This window comes from Rhinopithecus bieti, unplaced genomic scaffold (genome assembly GCF_001698545.2).
Source record: "Rhinopithecus bieti isolate Rb0 unplaced genomic scaffold, ASM169854v2 scaffold_56174, whole genome shotgun sequence".
In the NCBI taxonomy this organism is placed as follows: Eukaryota; Metazoa; Chordata; class Mammalia; order Primates; family Cercopithecidae; genus Rhinopithecus; species Rhinopithecus bieti.
Genome location: NW_016824749.1, coordinates 4,733,612 through 4,752,080, shown reverse-complemented (window position 1 = coordinate 4,752,080; position 18,469 = coordinate 4,733,612). Strand labels below are relative to the sequence as shown.

At 51.0% G+C, this 18,469-nt stretch overlaps 1 protein-coding gene across 9 annotated transcripts in view; it reads left to right on the top strand.

Annotated features, from left to right (window-relative positions):
• ENTPD6 (ectonucleoside triphosphate diphosphohydrolase 6) overlaps positions 1-2,845 on the top strand; it is a 33,640-nt gene extending 30,795 nt beyond the window's left edge. For 7 of the 9 annotated variants that reach the window (XM_017862540.1, XM_017862539.1, XM_017862546.1 and 4 more), the window contains 3 exons: positions 225-281; positions 1,342-1,454; positions 1,635-2,845. In XM_017862540.1, the coding sequence (XP_017718029.1) occupies positions 225-281; positions 1,342-1,454; positions 1,635-1,733 (269 nt within the window). In that variant the 3' untranslated portion in view covers positions 1,734-2,845. The remainder of the gene's footprint in view (positions 1-224; positions 282-1,341; positions 1,455-1,634) is intronic. The other 2 variants (XM_017862543.1, XM_017862541.1) reach the window with 1 other exon arrangement.
• Positions 2,846-18,469: the final 15,624 nt, after the last annotated feature.

The following is an 18,469-nucleotide window of genomic DNA, read 5'->3' as shown; positions in this document are numbered from 1 at the left end:
GGGATGTGGGGTAACCCTCTCAGCCCCCAAGCCCACCCCACGCCACATCACCCAGAAGCTGCCCTCAGAGCATGTGAGTGGCCATCTACAGCTGGAGGTCCTGCCTCAGAAGCCAGTCAGTGCCTTGGGGCTCTCAGGCCGGTGTTCCCCACGCCAGCCTCGTGTCTCAGTGGCATCGCCAGCCTCACGGTGCTCCTGCAGACTGGGTGTTGTGTCTCCCACAGATGCGGAGAAGGGAGGCAGCCTGGTGGTGGGGGACTTTGAGATCGCAGCCAAGTACGGTGAGTGATGCTACGGGGGCCGTCTCAGCAGGTGCAGGTGCTGCATGATGCTCATGACGCTCATGACGCAGGCGCTGGCCCTGACTCTCCTGGGTGTAGCCCCTCCTAAACGGTGGCCACAGGCAGGGGCCTTGGCGGCCCCAGCTGAGAAAGGACCACTGTCGTTGTCCCACCCCCATGGGTCGTGAGGAACTGGGTCCCTCGATTCTGCTTCCTCTGATGCCATTTTACTGCTACTAGGGTAACCCCAAGAGTGATTTCCCCTGGGATGTCCCAGTAAGTTCATGATTGTCACAAAACCCTTAAGAAGCCGAGGCCCTACAGAGTGGAGCCTGGGATGTGGGGTGGAGGGCTGTCCCCGGGGTTGCAGGTGACTAGCCCAGCAGAACCTGTGCCACACACCTCGCCCCTCCACTGTCTCCTTCATGCCTGGTCCAGCAACCAAGCCTTGGCGAACATCTCCTGCTCCTGGTTGCCCTTCCCAATGTGTGGGTCCAAAGAGCTGAACTTTGTACATCTTTCCAGAAAAAGTACTACCCTTCCCCTCCCCCAAAAGTGGCTTTTTTTAAAGCTTTTGTGTCATTTTCCCAGTTGTGCTCATGGACACTGGGTATCCACAACTACAGCAGGAAAAGGCTTTGAGCCATAATCCCAGGACAGTTCTTGGTGGATTTGACCTTCCTCAAGAGCAGGAGTGGATTGTTCTGAGCTGGCTTTGGTGTTTTCTTTCCCCAGAAAGCTTATGTTTTATTCAGGTTGACACCTGGGAGAGATGTCCAGGGTCTTAGGTGTAGAAATGTGGCTTGGGAGACGTTGGCCCATGACCCTAACACCAGGCGTGCAAGTCCCCTTGGAGCCCAGAGCCAGTGGCAGCTGAGGTTGCTGCCCACCTGCCTGTGCTGTGCACTAGGTGCCTTCTGCGCTCAGCTGCAGTCTTGTCTGTGAATCCGGAGTGTGGAGCCAGCGGGTGCCTGTAGTGGGTGGAATTGGGGTCTGCACTTGCCCCTCCACCCCTGGGTGGGAGTCACCTGGAGCCTGAAGGGATGTGTCTCATTCCCAGTGTGTCGGACCCTGGAGACACAGCCACAGAGCAGCCCCTTTGCGTGCATGGACCTCACCTACGTCAGCCTGCTACTCCAGGAGTTCGGCTTTCCCAGGAGCAAAGTTCTGAAGGTAAGGATGCCCTCAGGGCACACCGCAGCCCCTTTATGGAGTGAGGGGCCTGGAACCACTTCTCTAGTTGCTGGGGTTGTGTCCCCCAGCCCATCCCTGGCTTCCAAGGAGCTGCAGTCTCTGATGCACAAGCCTTTCTTGTCTGCGTGATGGTCCCCTCTCCCTCTCTGTCTTTTCAAGCTCACTCGGAAAATTGACAATGTTGAGACCAGCTGGGCTCTGGGGGCCATTTTTCATTACATCGACTCCCTGAACAGACAGAAGAGTCCAGCCTCGTAGTGGCCGAGCCACCCCTGTCCCCGTCAGCAGTGTCTGCATAAATCCTCCTGTCCTGGACGTGACTTCATCCTGAGGAGCCACAGTACAGGCCGTGCGTGGTGGCACTTTCTGCACACTGACTCTGGGACTTGCAGAAGGCCTGGTGCTGCCCTGGCATCAGCCTCTTCCAGTAACATCTGGCCAGAGGGCTGTCTGGACCTGGGCCCTGCCCAGTGCCCCCTGCCTGCCTGGGCTCCAAGTGGGCAGGACCAGGACAGAACCACAGGCACACACTGAGGGGCAGCATGGTTCCCTGCCTACCCCATCCCTGCGCCCCGTCCGCGGGGCTGTGGCTGCTGCCGTGCGTGTCCCTGCGATGGGAGTCTTGTCTCCGAACCTGTCAGTTTCCTCCCCAGGGCAGATCTCCCCTTCCTGCGACTCTGGGAGGTGGTGCAGGCTGTCCTGGCTGCTCTGGGGAAGCCAAGGGACAGCCATCACACCCCTGAGACAGTGGGTCTGGGTGGCAACACTGGCAACTCTGGACTTGAGCGTATTTGCCTCTTCCTTGGGTATGAATGTGTGAGTTCACCCAGAGGCATGCTCTCCTCACACCCTGTGTGGTTTGGGGTTAATGATGGAGGGAGACACCTCCTCACGGATGGCAAGTGCCCATTCTTCAGGGAATCTCCCAGCATGGGCGATGCCAGGCGTGAGCTGCTGTAAACAATTTGTGGCTGTGCTGCTTGAGTGACGTCTCTGTCATGTGGGTACCAAGTGCTTGTGTAGAAACTGTGTTCTGAGCCCCCTTTTCTGGACACCGACTGTGTCCTGTGAATGTATCGCTACTGTGAACCGTTGCCGCCTAGCCAGGGCCATGTCTTAGATGCAGCTGTGCCGTGGGTCGGCTGAGCCACAGTCCCAGAACCAAGCTCTCGGTGTCTCGGGCCACAATCCATCCACCTCAGGCTGACCCCACCTCCTCCATGGACAGTGTGAGCCCCGAGCCATGCGTCCTGCTCAGTGTGGCATGGGTGCCCAGGGCCGAGCCCGCCCCGCTGCTTCAGTGAATGTACAGTGCCCGGCATGAGCTGAACCTCATGTGTTCCACTCCCAATAAAAGGTTGACAGGGGCTTCCCCTCCTCTGGGCTTCCTCTCGTTGAGTGACAGCAGTACTTGCCCACCTGGCACCTGAGATCCCTGTTTACTAAAGCTTAGAAAAACTGCCAAACGGGGTGGCGTATTTCCAGTCCTGTCGATGTCCCTCCTGAGGACGCAGCAGTGGAGGGCCCCTGGGGGCCGGGGCTGGTGAAGGGTCTGGCTAATGGCCCCAGCCCTCCCAGCGTCTGTTGAGCACAGAGCTCCTCCCATGCCAGGCCAGCAACCCACAGCATGGCCAGGCGAGGCCTGGGCACATCACCTTGGGTGAGCTGCAAGTCTCCACGTCATTGTGTTCAGCAAGGATCTGGTTTTGGTCTGGAAGCGTCCCAAAGGTGTTGCATGCCAGGGAAACTGCAGACCAGCCCATACCCTGAGTGCTTGTGCCTGAAGCCCCCGCAACCAACTGTGACAGGAGGACAGGGTCTGGCCCTAGGGCCTCCCAGGGCTCAGCGAATGCTGATGGAGCCACGTGGTAGAGGCCTGCGCAGAGCAGGAAAGGACAGATGAAAAGAGGAACAGTTTCCTCCCTCCCAGAGCCCGGGCCTCACAGTGGGCAGGGGCAGGAGAGGGGTCTGGGCGGAAACCTTCCTGAGGTCTGAGCAGCTGTGTGCCTGCAGGGCACTCGGGGAAGGGACGAAGGGAGGACAGCCACGCTGCACACCGGTGCGGCCCCAACCCTGGAGGCTGGAGGGAGACCCTGGGACAGGTATGAACCCCTCAGAGAACTGGAGGCAGCTATTCTCTGCCTAGCAGTCTCCTCAAAACGTAAACCTTGGGGAAGAGGTCTGGAGGTCAGCGTATGACACAGGCTGAGAAAGAGCAGGAGAGATGGTCCCTCAACGAGTCAAAAGTCACATTAGGACTAGGGCTAGGAAGCTTGCTTCTGGTGGGCATGATAAGGCCTATCCTCCCCAGGCTCACCTCCCCCGCCTGGGCTGGGTCCCCGCCAGCGCCTTTACTTCCGTAATATCCACTAGCTTAAATCTTTAAAGAACTCTGGAGGCTGAGAATCAAACGCATGAAGGTAAAGCCAAAATCAATTTGGTCCATTTAAAGAAGGTCGGTGACCTCATGCCTGAAAAAGGCAAACAACTGGAAGTTTTCCAAAGGTGCACCAAATAAGTCATGGAATATTTCTGGGCCCGGCAAATTATGCAAGTAATTTCTCTCTGAGTGTCTTTTGTGATAATGAAGTAGGCTCTCATTTGTCAAAAATAGCTACACATGTACATCGTAAAAGAAGCAAACTAGGATTGCTTGAAAATTCTGTTCCCTCAGAGGATGTGTGCATTGACGAGCTCAGACAGGTCTCACACACCCCAACGCCACCCCACCCCACGTACCCCACGTCACTTAGCACCCACTGCTGCCCACTGAGCTGCCTCAGTCCTGCAGTCCCCGTGTCTGGATGGCAGGACCGCAGAGCAGTGAGTTTCAGGGCATAAGCAGACGTCGCCACGTTGCCTTCAATCCTATTGAACAAGCATCGGTGCTGGCCTCCTCCATGTCCTAACAGCCACAGCCAGTTTAATCTTTGCCATTCTGGCAGATTTTAAAAGATGGTAACTGATAGTTTTAATGTGCATGGATATCTGGTATATCTAAGTTGTATTTCTTTGAAACATCTGTTCATATCCCTTGCCAATTTTCTATAAGATTATCATCATTTTTTTAAATTGTAGATCTTTATTTATTAAGGAAATTAGCCCATTGTGATACAATGTGTTCAGAATTTATCTTTTTGTGACTTCTGTTTCATGTCATAATTAGGAAGGCTTCTCCACAGAGATAGTTTTAAAAGTTAACCAAAAGGTATTTTATAGTTTTAGTTTCTTAACTTTTTGTTTGTTTGTTTTTGAGACACAGTCTCACTCTGTCAGCAAGGCTGGAGTACAGTGGCACGATTTTGATTTCGGCTCACTGCAACCTCTGGCTCCCAGGCTCAAGCAATTCTCCTGCCCCAGCCTCCCGAGTAGCTGGGATTATAGGCACGTGCCACCACGCCCAGCTAATTTTTGTATTTTTAGTAGAGATAGGGTTTCACCATGTTGGCCAGGCTGGTCTCGAACTCCTGACCTCAGGTAATCCACCCACTTCGGCCTCTCAAAGTGCTGGGATGGGAGGCATGAGCCACCACGCCTGGCCTTGTTTTTTAATTATTCATTTATTTATTTATTTTTGAGATAGAATCTCCCTTTGTCACCCAGGCTGGAGTGCAGTGGTGCAATGTGGGCTCACTGCAACCTCTACCTCCCAGGTTCAAGCAATTGTCCTGCCTCATCCTCATGAGTAACTGGGATTACAGGCACCCGCTACTGGGCCTAGCTAATTTTTGTATCTTTAGTAGAGATAGGGTTTGAGTCTTGTCCAGGCTGGTTTTGAACTCCTGACCAGGTGATCCGCCCATCTGGGTCTCCTAAAGTGCTGGGATTACAGGCATGAGCCACCGTACCCTACCTTGACATTTTTAAATATGTTCAGGCACAACAAATCATTGTCGCAGGGTGAATTTGATTTTTAGAACCATTTCAGAGTCGTCAGAAGGCAAATGTGGCCGGGCATGGTGGCTCACGCCTGTAATCCCAGCACTTTGGAGACCAAGGCGGGTGGATCTCTTGAGGTCAGGAGTACAAGACCACCCTGGCCAACATGGTAAAACCCCGTCTCTACTAAACAAACCAAAAAAAAAAAAAAATTAGCCACGCATGGTGGTGTGCTCCTGTAATCCCAGCTACTAGGGAGGCTGAGGTGCGAGAATTGCTTGAACCCAGGAGGGAGAGGTTGCAGTGAGCCGAGATCGTGCCACTGCACTCCAGCCTGGGCAACAGTGAGACTCCGTCTCAAAAAAAAAAAAAAAAAAAAAGGCAAATGTGATATTCAGACTAGGTTAATACCATTTTTGGATAAAATCAAGGATGATGGCTGGGCGTGGTGGCTTATGCCTGTAATCCCAGCACTTTGGGAGGCTAAGGTGGGTGGATCACAAGGTCAGGAGTTTGAGACCAGCCTCACCAACATGGTGAAACCCTCGTCTCTACTAAAAACACAAAAAATTAGCTGGGCCTGGTGGTGCATGCCTGTAGTCCCAGCTACCCTGGAGGCTGAGGCAGGACAATTGCTTGAACCCAGGAGGTGAAGGTTGCAGTGAGCAGAGATTGTGCCACTGCACTCTAGCCTGGGTGACAGAGCAAGACTGAGACTCCATCTCAAAAAATCAAGGATGATGATAGAAATGAGGCAGTTCCACGAGGGAGCTCTCAGGAGCACATGGGTCTCAGCCATCAGTGGCAGAGTCCTCCGGCAAGGTCTTTGAGGAGCCACACTTGGGCGTGCAGTCTCTGGTAGAGATGTTTAATATGACCTGTGTGGAGGCCATGAGATGTGGGGCATGTTTGAAACAACTGGGGCTGTTCATTCTGCAACAAGGAGCTTTTGGCTGGACAGTAATATGACAGGTATCTTCACTATTACTGGAGGATTGTCAGACACTGGCTTTTGCCATGTGGCTCCAGGGGCAGCAGAAGTTATGGGGACACTGCTGTCGGGTTTCTCACTCAAGCATTGCTCACTCATGCAATGAACGATGTCCAGGGCTAAGGTGGGCTCGTCCTTGGGATGTGCCCCTTCACCTGTGGGCACTGGGGTGCTTGAGAAAGGAGCCTGCGTGAATGAGAGGTTAGAGTCAGGTTCTTACAGTGTCTTCACACTCATCAGATTCTTGGACTCGCCTTGAAAATGATTTTGAAAATCATGGTCAGGTAAGCATTACGTCTTTCCCCCTTAATTGTAAATGAATAACGGTAGTTGTGTTTATGGAGTGCTTGCTGTGTGTCAGGCATGGTGCAAATTGGACTGTGTCGTGTGGTCAGAGATTGAATGCTCAGCCTCAAGGCAGGTACCGTGCATCTCCATCCTGCCACCGAGAGAGAAGCAGGCCTGCAGGAGCTTGGGGACTTACCTGGACCTGCTGAGACCCGGTTCTGCAGGCGTCCTACACCTAAAACAGTGGGCCACCTTGCCTCCCAAAGTGGGAAGTGTTTCCAGAGGAATGTTTACTGATCACATCAGGCCATGTGCTCATTCTCAAAGGCAGGTCTCTCCACTGAAGAATCAGCCATCTCCATAACAGTGTGCTTGTAATGCTTACAAAAATAGTTACACAGCTGAGAGAAATAATAACTCCCTCTAGGCCTCACTGCCCCTTTATCATTTTAACAGCCTCTGATTATTTTCCTGTTATTGATTCAGTGGATAAAGGTTTCCATTTAAGAACTTAAGTGCAGCCTTGTGAATCTTACTACCTGCCACATGATTTACATAGTTCAGAAGCAGACATCCCCCTATAAGGCCTCCTGTTTCAAGAAACCTCTCTAGAGGTCAGAAGAGCCCACAGCCAAGTTTTATGGCACAGCACAGGGTGGTAGGATGGCTCTAAATACAGCTTCCAAGAGGGTCGAGTGTTCAGCTGGTACAGAGATGTGGTTCCTCCAGACCTACCAGGGAGGACAGCCAGGGATCGCATGGTTTTGTAAATTAAAATGCCCACGCTCAGAGGTCTGCAAGGATTTACCTTAAAGCAACAGGGAGGCTGGGTGTGGTGACTCACACCTATAATCCCAACACTTTGGAAGGCTGAGGTGGGCAAATCACAAAGTCAGGAGTTTGAGACCAGCCTGGCCAATATGTTGAAACCCCATCTCTACTAAAAATACAAATACTGGCCAGGCATGGTGGCAGGCACCTGTAGTCCCAGCAACTCGGGAGGCTGAGGCAGGAGAATCCCTTGAACCCGGGAGCGGAGGTTGCAGTGAGCTGAGATCACGCCACTGTGTCTCAAATAAATAAATAAATAAATAAATAAATAAAGCAACAGGGGAGGCTGGATGCAGTGGCTCATGCCTGTAATCCCAGCACTTTGGGAGGCCAAGGCGGGCAGATCATGAGGTCAGGAGTTCAAGACTAGCCTGGCCAACATAGTGAAACCCTGTCTGTATTAAAAATATAAAAATTAACCAGGCATGATGGCCCATGCCTGTAATCCTAGCTGCTTGAGAGGCTGAGGCACAAGAATCACTTGAACCTGGGAGGCGGAGGTTGCAGTGAGCCGAGATTGTGCCGCTGTACTCCAACCTAGGGGGCAAAGCACGACTCTCAAAAAAACAAAAAACGAAAAAACAGGGAGAGTTTTCCTGTTGATAGTCTCCTGGGCTGTCTCTTGTTTGGGGCTTTATGAATAAGGCTTCTGTGACCATTCTTGTGCAAGTCTTTTATAGGCACGTTTTTATTTCATTTGGATGAATATCTAACGGCAGAATGGCTGGGTCATATGGCATGTGAATGTTTAACTTTATAAGAACCTACTGGGCTCGGCGCAGTGGCTCACACCTGTAATCCCAGCATTTTGGGAGGCCGAGGCGGGCAGATCATGAGGTCAAGAGATCAAGACCATCCTGGTCAACATGGTGAAACCCTGTCTCTACTAAAAATACAAAAATTAGCTGGGTGTGGTGATGTGTGCCTGAGTCCCAGCTACTCAGGAGGTTGAGGCAGGAGAATTGCTTGAACCCAGGAGGCAGAGGTTGCAGTGAGCCAAGATTGCGCCACTGCACTCCAGCCTGGCAACAGAGTGAGACTGTGTCTCAAAAAAAAAAAAAGAACCTACCAAACCATTTTCCAACACGGCTGTAACAATTTACACTCCCATTAGCAGTGTGTGAGAGTTCCTGTATAATATAAACCAGGGTTTTCAGCTTTCTATACATTAAGAGATTTCAAAGGACTTTTTTTTTACTGACTCTCCAGACATTGGCATAGTATTCAGCCTTAACAAGAACTGAATTTCTAGCCAGGTGCGGTGGCTCACGCCTGTAATCCCAGCACTTTGGGAGGCTGAGGTGGGCGGATCACAAGGTCAGGAGTTTAAGACCAGCCTGGCCAACATGGTGAAACCACGTCTCTACTAAAAATACAAAAATAAAATTACCTGAGTGTGGTGGTGAGCAGCTGTAATCCCAGCTACTCGGGAAACTGAGGCAGGAGACTCGCTTGAACTCGGGAGGCGGAGGTTGCAGTGAGCTGAGATCATGCCATTGCATTCCAACCTGGATGACAGGGTGAGACTCTGTCATTAAAAAAAAAAAATAGCTGGGCGTGGTGGCAAATGCCTGTAGTCCCAGCTACTTGGGAGGCTGAGGCAGGAGAATCGCTTGAACCCAGTAGGCAGAGGTTGTGGTGAGCCGAGATTGTGCCACCACACTCCAGCCTGGGCAACAAAGCGAGACTCAAAAAAAAAATTAAATTTCTGACCCATGCCGCAACATGGTGAACCTTGGAAACGTTATGCTAAAGTGAAAAACGCGAGACACAAAGGACTCCGTAGTGTATAATTCTGTTTTTGTGAAATGGCCCATCCACAGAGACAGATTGGTGGTTGCCAGGAGCTGGGGTAGGGGAGAAGGAAGAGTAACTGACTGGTGCGCAGGGCTTTTGGGGGGTGATGGAAAAGTTTAACACTTAGATTATGGTGATGCTCGCACAACTCCGTAAATATACACTAAACCATGGGCTTGTGCACTTAAACAGGTAGCTTTCTGCTATAAAAATTATATCTCAGTAAAGCAGTTTGAAAAATGAAGACTCGAACTCTAGAAGGCAACAGTCTGAAAACAATAGGTTTCCTCCAGAGAGTTCCCTTTAGGTAAAGCTCATGCTTGTCTGAGAGCAGATGACCTTCCCTTGTCTTTTCAAACCTTAGACTCTTTTCAGTCTTGTCCTTGTCTCACCTTAGACCCTGAGAGGAGCATCAGACCTGCTCGTTTGCTGGTGAACCCAAGTCCAGCAGGTGCTGCCCTGGTGCGGGGGTCCCTCAGCCACCTGTTGAGTGGCGGGAGGTTGCCTGTAAAAAGGAAGGAATTGAAATCCCCACTCTAGGGATATTGGTCCTCCTCCACACCCCCACCCCGGCATTTCCTAGTGCGGCCAGCGATCCTCTTCTGTTTTCTCAGTGGGTGCGCCTGGCCTGGACTCCACCCAAGCCAAATAGCCGAGGTGAAATGGTTGGGCAGAGCAAACAGGCTTTCGCCAGGAGCCTTCCTTTACTTCCCCTTGGACAAATCACACTGGGCTCAAAGCCTCCGCTGGAATTCCTCCTGCTGCTGCAAGGCCCAGAGTGGCCACATCACCTGCCTGATGGAGTCGTGAGTCACTAGCTCTCTCTGGGTTTTACCTTGACCTAGTGAATGTTTTTCTAAGAATATTTTCTTATTGAGGTATCATTTTCATATAATAGGACACACAGATCTTAGGTGTACAGTTCAAATCATTTTGGCAAATGCATGCACCCATGTGGCTCACACCCCTGTCAAAATAGAGAACATTGCTATTACCCCAGAAAACTCCGCGAGTACCCTGCCCCTGGACTCTAGCAGCCCCTGTCTGATGTCCATCATGACGTATTACTGTCACCCGTTCTGGAACGTTATGTAAATGGCATCGTCCAGTGTCTGCTCTTGTGTGTCTGGCCTTCAGCTAAGCATGATGTCTGTGAGATTCATGCAGGTGGATGTGTGCAGCTCATTCCTTTCCATTGCTCAGTAGTAATCAATTATTTCAATATACCACACTTTGTTTCTTCATTTGCCTGTTGATAGTCCCCTGGGCTGTTTCCTGTTTGGAGCTTTATGAATAAGGCTTCTGTGACCATTCTTGTGCAAGTCTTTTATAGGCATATGTTTTTATTTCTTTTGGATGAATATCTAAAGGTAGAATGTCTGGGTCATAGGGCATGTGAATGTTTAACTTTATAAGAACTTACCTACTGGTTATAACCGGTTATAAGAACCTACCAACACGGCTATAACATTTTACTCTCCATTAGCAGTGTGTAAGAATTCCAGTTGCTCCACATCCATGCTAGCACTTGGTACTGTCCGTGATTTTAATATTAACTGTTCTTGGGGGAGTACTGCTATCCTATTATGCTGTTGTCGTTTATTTAACAGATAGGGTCTCACTAAGTTGCCCAGGCTGGACTCAAACTCCTGAGCTCAAGTGATTCTCCCACCTCAGCTTCGGAGTAGCTGGAACTACACCTGCATGCCACCAAACCTGGCTCCATTGAGTTTTAATGTGCATCACCCTGAGTGAGGTAGTGAATTTTAAAGGAGCCTCCAAGAATCCTCCTGCCCAGGCCAGCCTGCCTCCCCTCCCAAGCACCCTATTGCCTGGCATGCTGCATAGAGAGCCAATGGGACTCCTTCATAAGGATTCACCTGTGAGCCTGTATGTGCAAGGCAGCGCTACAGACGTGGGTTCCTCACCCAGAGGTCCACACTCCAGGGTAGTGAGTGGCCAACTCCTTTCGTAAAGAGCAGCCAGTAGGGGCCGGGCGCGGTGGCTCAGGCCTGTAATCCCAGCACTTTGGGAGGCCGAGACGGGCGGATCACAAGGTCAGGAGATCGAGACCATCCTGGCTCACCCGGTGAAACCCCGTCTCTACTGAAAAATACAAAGAACTAGCTTGGCGAGGTGGCAGGCGCCTGTAGTCCCAGCTACTGGGGAGGCTGAGGCAGGAGAATGGCGTGAACCTGAAAGGCAGAGCTTGCAGTGAGCTGAGATCCGGCCACTGCACTCCAGTTTGGGCAACAGAGCGAGGCTCTGTCTCAAAAAAAAAAAGAAAGAAAGAAAAAAAAGAGCAGCCAGTAAATATTTCAGGCTTTGCAGGTCATGCAGTCTCTGTTTTGGCTGCTCACCTCTGCTGTCGAAGGGTGACAGAACCTTAGACAACTGTAAATGAATGAGAGAAGCTGTGTCCCTACTTGATTTCTGGACACTGAAATTCAATTTTCATATCATTTTAACACCATGATTACTTGGATTTTTTTCAATAATTTAAAATGTAAAAGGTATTCCTAGCTTGAGAGCCGTACAAAAACAGTGGGGTTACCAGATCCAGAGGCTCCTGTGCTTGGTGCTCCGTTTCAGGCAGGCAGAGCAGCCAGCTTGGGGCACTTCTGCACTAGGCAAGCTCTCAGGAGCGGCTTCACAGTGAACCAGGCCAGCCCTGCGGAGCTCCAGCATCCCACCTGCTCCAGGAGGCAGCTTCCCCAGGATGAGTCCAGGTGGGGACCCACACCACTCCCAAGGGAAACACCAATGGGCCAGAGGAGGGCGAGAGACAGGCGGGGAAGGGCTTGAGAGTGCCACATTGGTGTCCACAGCCCCTTCCTGCCCAGCAGGCGGCTCCCAAGCTCCCTGATTACGGGCTTCCTCTGTCTCCCTCCAGCCTCGCTGACCTCAGTACTGCTCCCTGCTCACCTGGTCCCTTCGGAATCCACACATCAGGATGCCCACTAGCTTTGGCCCAGTGTTCGCCTTCACCCTGGCCACCTCCTCAAGTCTGTCTTTGCCCTGCCCATGCCCAGCCTGGGGACCTGCCAGGAAGGGGTCTGGGGTGGGGGTGTAGGATTATTGTCTTTCTTGTGAGGTAGTGGTTTGCAGGAAGGGTGTTGGGCTCAGATCTCCATCTGGGGAGTGGAGTCTGCACCCTGTGGAGGCTCTGAGGAGGGGCCCAGGGGGCAGGAGGACCTGTGTGGAGTCTACTGCAGGGCCCCAAGCAACAGGACCCCAAGAGCAGTAGCCATGGGTTGGAAGAGGGTTGTGCATCCTCACAAGGAACAAAACACAATGGCCGGGGATGGCGGCTCATGCCTGTAATCCCTGCACTTTGGGAGGCCGAGGTGGGTGGATCACCTGAGGTCAGGAGTTTGAGACCAGCCTGGCCAACCTGATGAAATCCCCTCTCTACTAAAAATACAAAAAATTAGACGGGCACGGTGGTGGGCGCCTGTAATTCCAGCTACTCAGGAAGCTGAGGCAGAAGAATCGCTTGAACCCAGGAGGCAGAGGTTGCAATGAACCTAGATCGCACCAAAAAAAAAAAAAAAGCAAGTCAAGTCCTGAGCTGGCGGCTCCTGGCCTCCTCCTGGGAAGACTGGCTGCTGGGCAGATTCCTTGTAGCTTGTGGAGAAGGCCTGGGTGTCGCTGGCACCACTGGCCTTAACAAAGGACCTAAAGCCCTGTTGGGTGTAGGGAGGGCCAGGAGGCATTGGATAAAGTAGGGAAGACGATGGCAGGCCCGTGACGGTGGGATGTGGGACCCCGCAGGCCCGTGGCCCAGGTCCGGGGAGGTCCACCACACCCATAGATGCTGCCCATAAGGGGGTGGTTGCCAAGTGTGCCCGCAGTGCACTTTCACACTGTATACACCAGACAGCAATGAAGAGCTTCTCCAGACCCCACTCCTCACAGCCCCTCCAGTTGCACACAGCGAGAGGTTCAGCCGCTTGCTTCCTAACAGGGTAGAGGTCTGACTCCTGAGGGCTTCAGGGAACAGGATGTGCTCTTTTGGGCCGGTCCCTCACAGAGGATTACTCATCCATGTGGGAGAGCAAAGTCGTAGATGACTCATCCTTGTGTTGGTGTGAATATGCCACAGTGTATTTATCCATTCCAGTGATGATAGACGTTTGCATTGTTTCCAGTTTGGGACTGTTCTGAATAGGGCTGTTCTGAACGTTCTTGTACATGCCTTGGGGTGAGCAAAAGTATTCATTTCTGTTGGGTGTTTTTTTTGGAGTAGAATTGCTAGGTCATAGGGAGGCGTTTGTTTAGTGAACACTGCCAGTTTTTCAAAGGGATTGTACTAACCTATAAGGAGTTGTGTTGATGTGGAAACTGAAGGCGCCGAGAAGCACATAAGGGTCAGTGGGTGACATCAGGGACACCCCCAAAGTGATATTGAGGGGGTCCAACCTGAGGTGTTCAGCACCATTTCACAGGCGTCCCAAAGGACAGGGGCTCCAGCTGACACTGTCAGTCCTGACAAGAGAGGACTGAAATAGTATCTCCAGCATTTGCTGTAGGATTTAGATTTGAGGGGCTGTGAAAGGGGAGAATCTTGGAAATGCCAGGCTGGGAGTCTGGAGACGGAGAGCAGCATGCTTTGATGGAACTGTGGGCTGTGGAGACACAGGCTGAGGAAGGAGTCGGAGCCCAGGCAGGCTGGCAGGCTGGGCAAGTCCCATGGGTTCAGAGAAGGGGCAAGGGTTTGAATGCCTTCCCCTCCAGAACTTGTGTTGAATTTCGATTGCTGGTGTAATAGTATTGGGAGGTGGGGCCTTTAAGAGGCGATTAAGCCGTGAGGGCTGCACCTTTATGGTGGGTTTAATGCCTTAGTGAAAGGGCTTTGGGAGTGGGTTCTCTCTTGGCTTTTCACTTTCTGCCATGTGAGCATGCAGTCCTCCTCCCCTCCGGAGGACACACCGTGCAAAAGACACCATGGAAGAAGCAAAGGGCCTCACCAGGCCCCAAACCTGCTGGCATCTTGACCGCGCACTGAGAAGGATACTCCATCCTTAGACTTTTCAGCCCCCAGAACCGTGAGGTTGTATTAGTTCATTTTTGCATTTCTCTAAATACTTGAGACTGGGTAATTTATAAAGAAAAGAGGTTTAATTGACTCATAGTTCTGCAGGCTGTACAGGAAGTGTAGTACCGATGTCTGCTCAGCCTCTGTGGCGGCCTCAGGAATCTTACAGTTATGGTGGAAGGTGAGGTGGGAGGCAGCAGATCACATGGCCAGAGCAGAAGCAAGGGGTGGGGCCCACACTTTTAACCAGATTTCACGAAGACTCACTATCTTGAGAACAGCGTCAAGGAGATGGTGCTAAACCATTCATGAGAAATCCACCCCATTATCGAGTCACCTCTCACCAGGCCCCACCTCCAAAACAACATGATTACAATTCACCATGAGGTTTGGGTGGGAACACAGACCCGAACCGTATCAGAGGTCTTTGTGTTTTGTGTGGATGTGAAGCTCAGTGCCTGGCTGGCAGTAGGTGCACTACAGATGGAGCCAGTGTCTGATGAATGAAGGAAGGGTCCTTTGCTGGTGGGGTCCGGGTCTCACTGACCTGCTGTCCCCTCAGGGCCTAATGGGTGGGAAGTGGCCAGATGGAGGACTCCTCCTGGGTTGTCTGAGGACACCGGGCTGGCGCACTTGGGTGGCGCAGAGGCAGTTCCTAGTTTTCCAGGGCCACTTGTTTTCCAGCGCCATTTCCACAGGTGCTGTGCTCATCCTTCTCACCTTAATTCAGGCCACCTGGAGAGAGCCAGACTTTCTCAGTGTGAACTTAACCTGTCCTCTGGAGAGGCAGGACATTTTAACAGCCAGGCCCGCGGGTGCACTGGAACCTTCCACTCATTGCTACGCTGGCAGGTTTGTGTTGGCCAGACTGGGTGGGAGGACCCCTGAGCGTCTAAGTGCCGATTTCATCCCGGGCCTGATACTGACTGAGCAGGAAGTGGTGGGGTGCAGACATGCATATCAGTGGCTCAGCCTGGCCTTCTGAGCCCTGCCCCTTGGATGAAACCCACCGCCTGGTCACTCTGGGGCAGTGGGGAGTGCAGTCCATTGCTCAGCTCCACAGTGACCACCACAGCTCCCAGGGTGGGCCCATTTAACATATACCCTCTCCCCCAAAGTCATGTTTCTGACTTGGAAGACAGCAGGGTGGTGGCCCCAGGGTGTGATCAGCTTGCTGTCTCTTTAGCATGCTCATCTGTCCCTCACTAACTCCTGTCAGGGGAGGGTTGGGGCAGGGTACCAGACCCACTCTCGTCCCAGCTCTGGAACTCATCTCCCGGTCATTCAGTAGCAGCGGTTAGGCCGAGCTCACAGATGCCTTGAGGCCCCCTGAGAGCCCCTGCGCCCCCATCTGCATACTGGGGAAGTCCTGGTAGAACTGGGCCACTGGGTTAGAAACGCAGCCCGCCCTGCGGCAGAGATTCCCACATTGCACAGTGAAAATATGCCCGGGAGATGGCCAAGTGCGGTGGCTTATGCCTGTAATCCTAGCACTTTGGGAGGCCAAGGCGGGTGGATCACCTGAGGTTGGGAGTTCGAGACCAGCCTGGCCAATATGGTGAAACTCCATCTCTACTAAAAATACAAAAATTTAGATGGGCGCCTATAATCCCAGCTGCTCAGGAGGCTGAGGCACAAGAATCGCCAGAACCTGGGAGGTGGAGGTTGCAGTGAGCTGAGATTGTGCCATTGCACTCCAGCCTGGGCAACAAGAGCAAAACTCCGTCTCAAAAAAAAAAAAAAAAAAAATGCCCTGGAGGTGCTCACTAAGCAGGTGGAATTCTGGGTTTGGGCTTTGGGAATGTGCTAGTCACAAGCCCTGTCAAGAGTTTTTTTTTTTTTGCAAGTTTGGGAAACTGCCTTAAGTATTACCTGCACTTCTACAAACAGTGTCCTAGAAGCCTGTACTGTGTTACTAGGGAATGTAATATACTACATATGTTAGTGTGCAATACACTGCATTATGTTACAGCAGAGTAAGTGATGTTTATCCTTCTCGGTGCACTGAATCAGACTCAGTGTGGGTTTGTCCCCCAGGTGGCGATGCTAAGTTGCGTCACTTCATGAGGCTGGAGTCTGCCATACCTCTCCGTTGCAAATTCCTTTTCCTTTTCATAGCTAATAAAGGTAAAGTGTAGGGTGAGGCTTTGAGATGCAATGAATCCCCTGTTCCCCTGTGGCCACTGTCCAGTAGTTCTCAAAATCTCCTGTATTGATTTGGCATCCTGTAGAGAGGAACGACTTCCTTCTTCCCCATCTCCATTTCGTTTCTTCTTAGTATCACTCTGGTCTCATGGATTCTTTTTCCTTTAATGTCACTGTGTTAAAATCATTAATGTCATGAAGAATATCTGTTGACACACCCCAGTGAAGGGAAGGCATCAGTTCCACAGTGTCATTCCAGCTGGTGGGCTCTTTATTCCCTTGAGCTTTATAATTACCAGCCTCTCAAAAGTAATGCATTTGTTATTTATCTTCATTTCCTGAAAGCCTGGGTCTGTGTTCCTTTCTAACATGAAATTGACCAGCACAGATCTGCCAGTGGTGTTGCTGGGATCCCAGAGAGATTTTCCCTCCACACCTGCGGTCTCAAGGGCTGGCGGTGCTTCTGAGTCACTCATTTTGTCAGCAATCAATGACATACTCTTCAGGTCCTCAAGAAGCTTAAGCCTAGCAGACCAAAAATATGTTTTCCACACCCCACTTCTAAGTCCCACAGCATTTTAATTCATTCACAAGACATCTTTCATCTCTTTTTCTGAGGCAGACGACAGGGGACTTGCTACAGTTCGAATCTTAAATACCTATTTAAAAGAACTTTAGGCTGGGCACAGAGACCAAGTTGGGTGGATGGCTTGAACCCATGAGTTCAAGAGCAGCCTAGGCAACATAGCAAAACCTCATCTCTATAATAAATACAAAAATTAGCTGAGCATGCTGGCATGCACCTGTAGTTCCAGCTACTTGGGAGGCTGAGGTGGGAGGATAACCTTAGCCTGGGGGATCAAGGCTACAGTGAGCCGTGATCACACCACAGCATTCCAGCCTGGGCAACACCATGAGACCCTGTCTCAAAAAACAAAAAGATAAAAGAACTTTAAAGGTAACGTATTATCTCCAACAACACAGAATAGCTCACTACAATAGTAACTAAACCAGAAGCAGCATCCATCCCTTCTTAGTGATTTTTAAAAAATGACCTCCCAAAAAGAGAAGACAGAGATGTAGAGGACAGTCTAAAACAGGGATTCCCTGATGCTGAGGTTAGTAGATGCTCTGGCCTGGTCACTGCTCTCATCCAGGCTGCCAGAACAATCCTTTCTCTTAGAAGGGTAAACCTGCTTTTCAGCTTTATATAAAATAAAAGCATAGCCCAATTTCTTTCCATTTTGCCTGTTCTGAAGCCTGGCAGTTTTGTTGCTAAAATGGAAGATGAAGCTGAATCCAACTCTTGGTTATTTACAGAAGGAAAAAAATCTTTTCCCTGGCCCATGTTAGGGTCTCCAGCTAGGGTGCCTCTAATTACACCAGCCAAAGACAATTCAATCAGGCAAGAGAAAAACAAGTTAATTGGCATGTGCATTGTACTTACACATGGCAGTACCTGGCAATGAATAACCCAAAGTGTGGTCAGAACTTGGGTTCATCTGTCATCTTAGGCTGACACAAAGGAAAAGGCCTGGAGCTTCTGGGCAGGAGAGGCATGTTATGGGAAGGTGTCTCGGTCTATTTTGTGTTGCTGTAACAGAATACCACGGACTGTGTGATTTATAAAGAAAAGTGGCTTATCTGGCTCATGGTTCTGAAGACTGGGAAATCAAGAGCATGGCACTGGCATCTGGTGAGGGCCTTTATGCTACGTTGTCCCATGGAAGGAGGGTGGAAGTGCAAGAGAGGGTGAAAGAGACAGAACAAGAGAGGGCCAAACTCATTTTTATAACAACCCACTCCCACAATGGCATTAATCTATCCTTGAGGGTGGAGGCCTCATGGCCTAATCACCTCTGAACAGTCCTACCTCTTACACAATGGCAATTAAATTTCAACATGAGTTTTGGAGGGCATATTCAAACCTTAGCAGAAGGTGCCCAGGAAAAGTGTGGTAAACAAGGGTTCTTTAGGAAGGTTTGTTATGCAGAATAAGTCAGTACCTTCTTCCATTGATAAGAG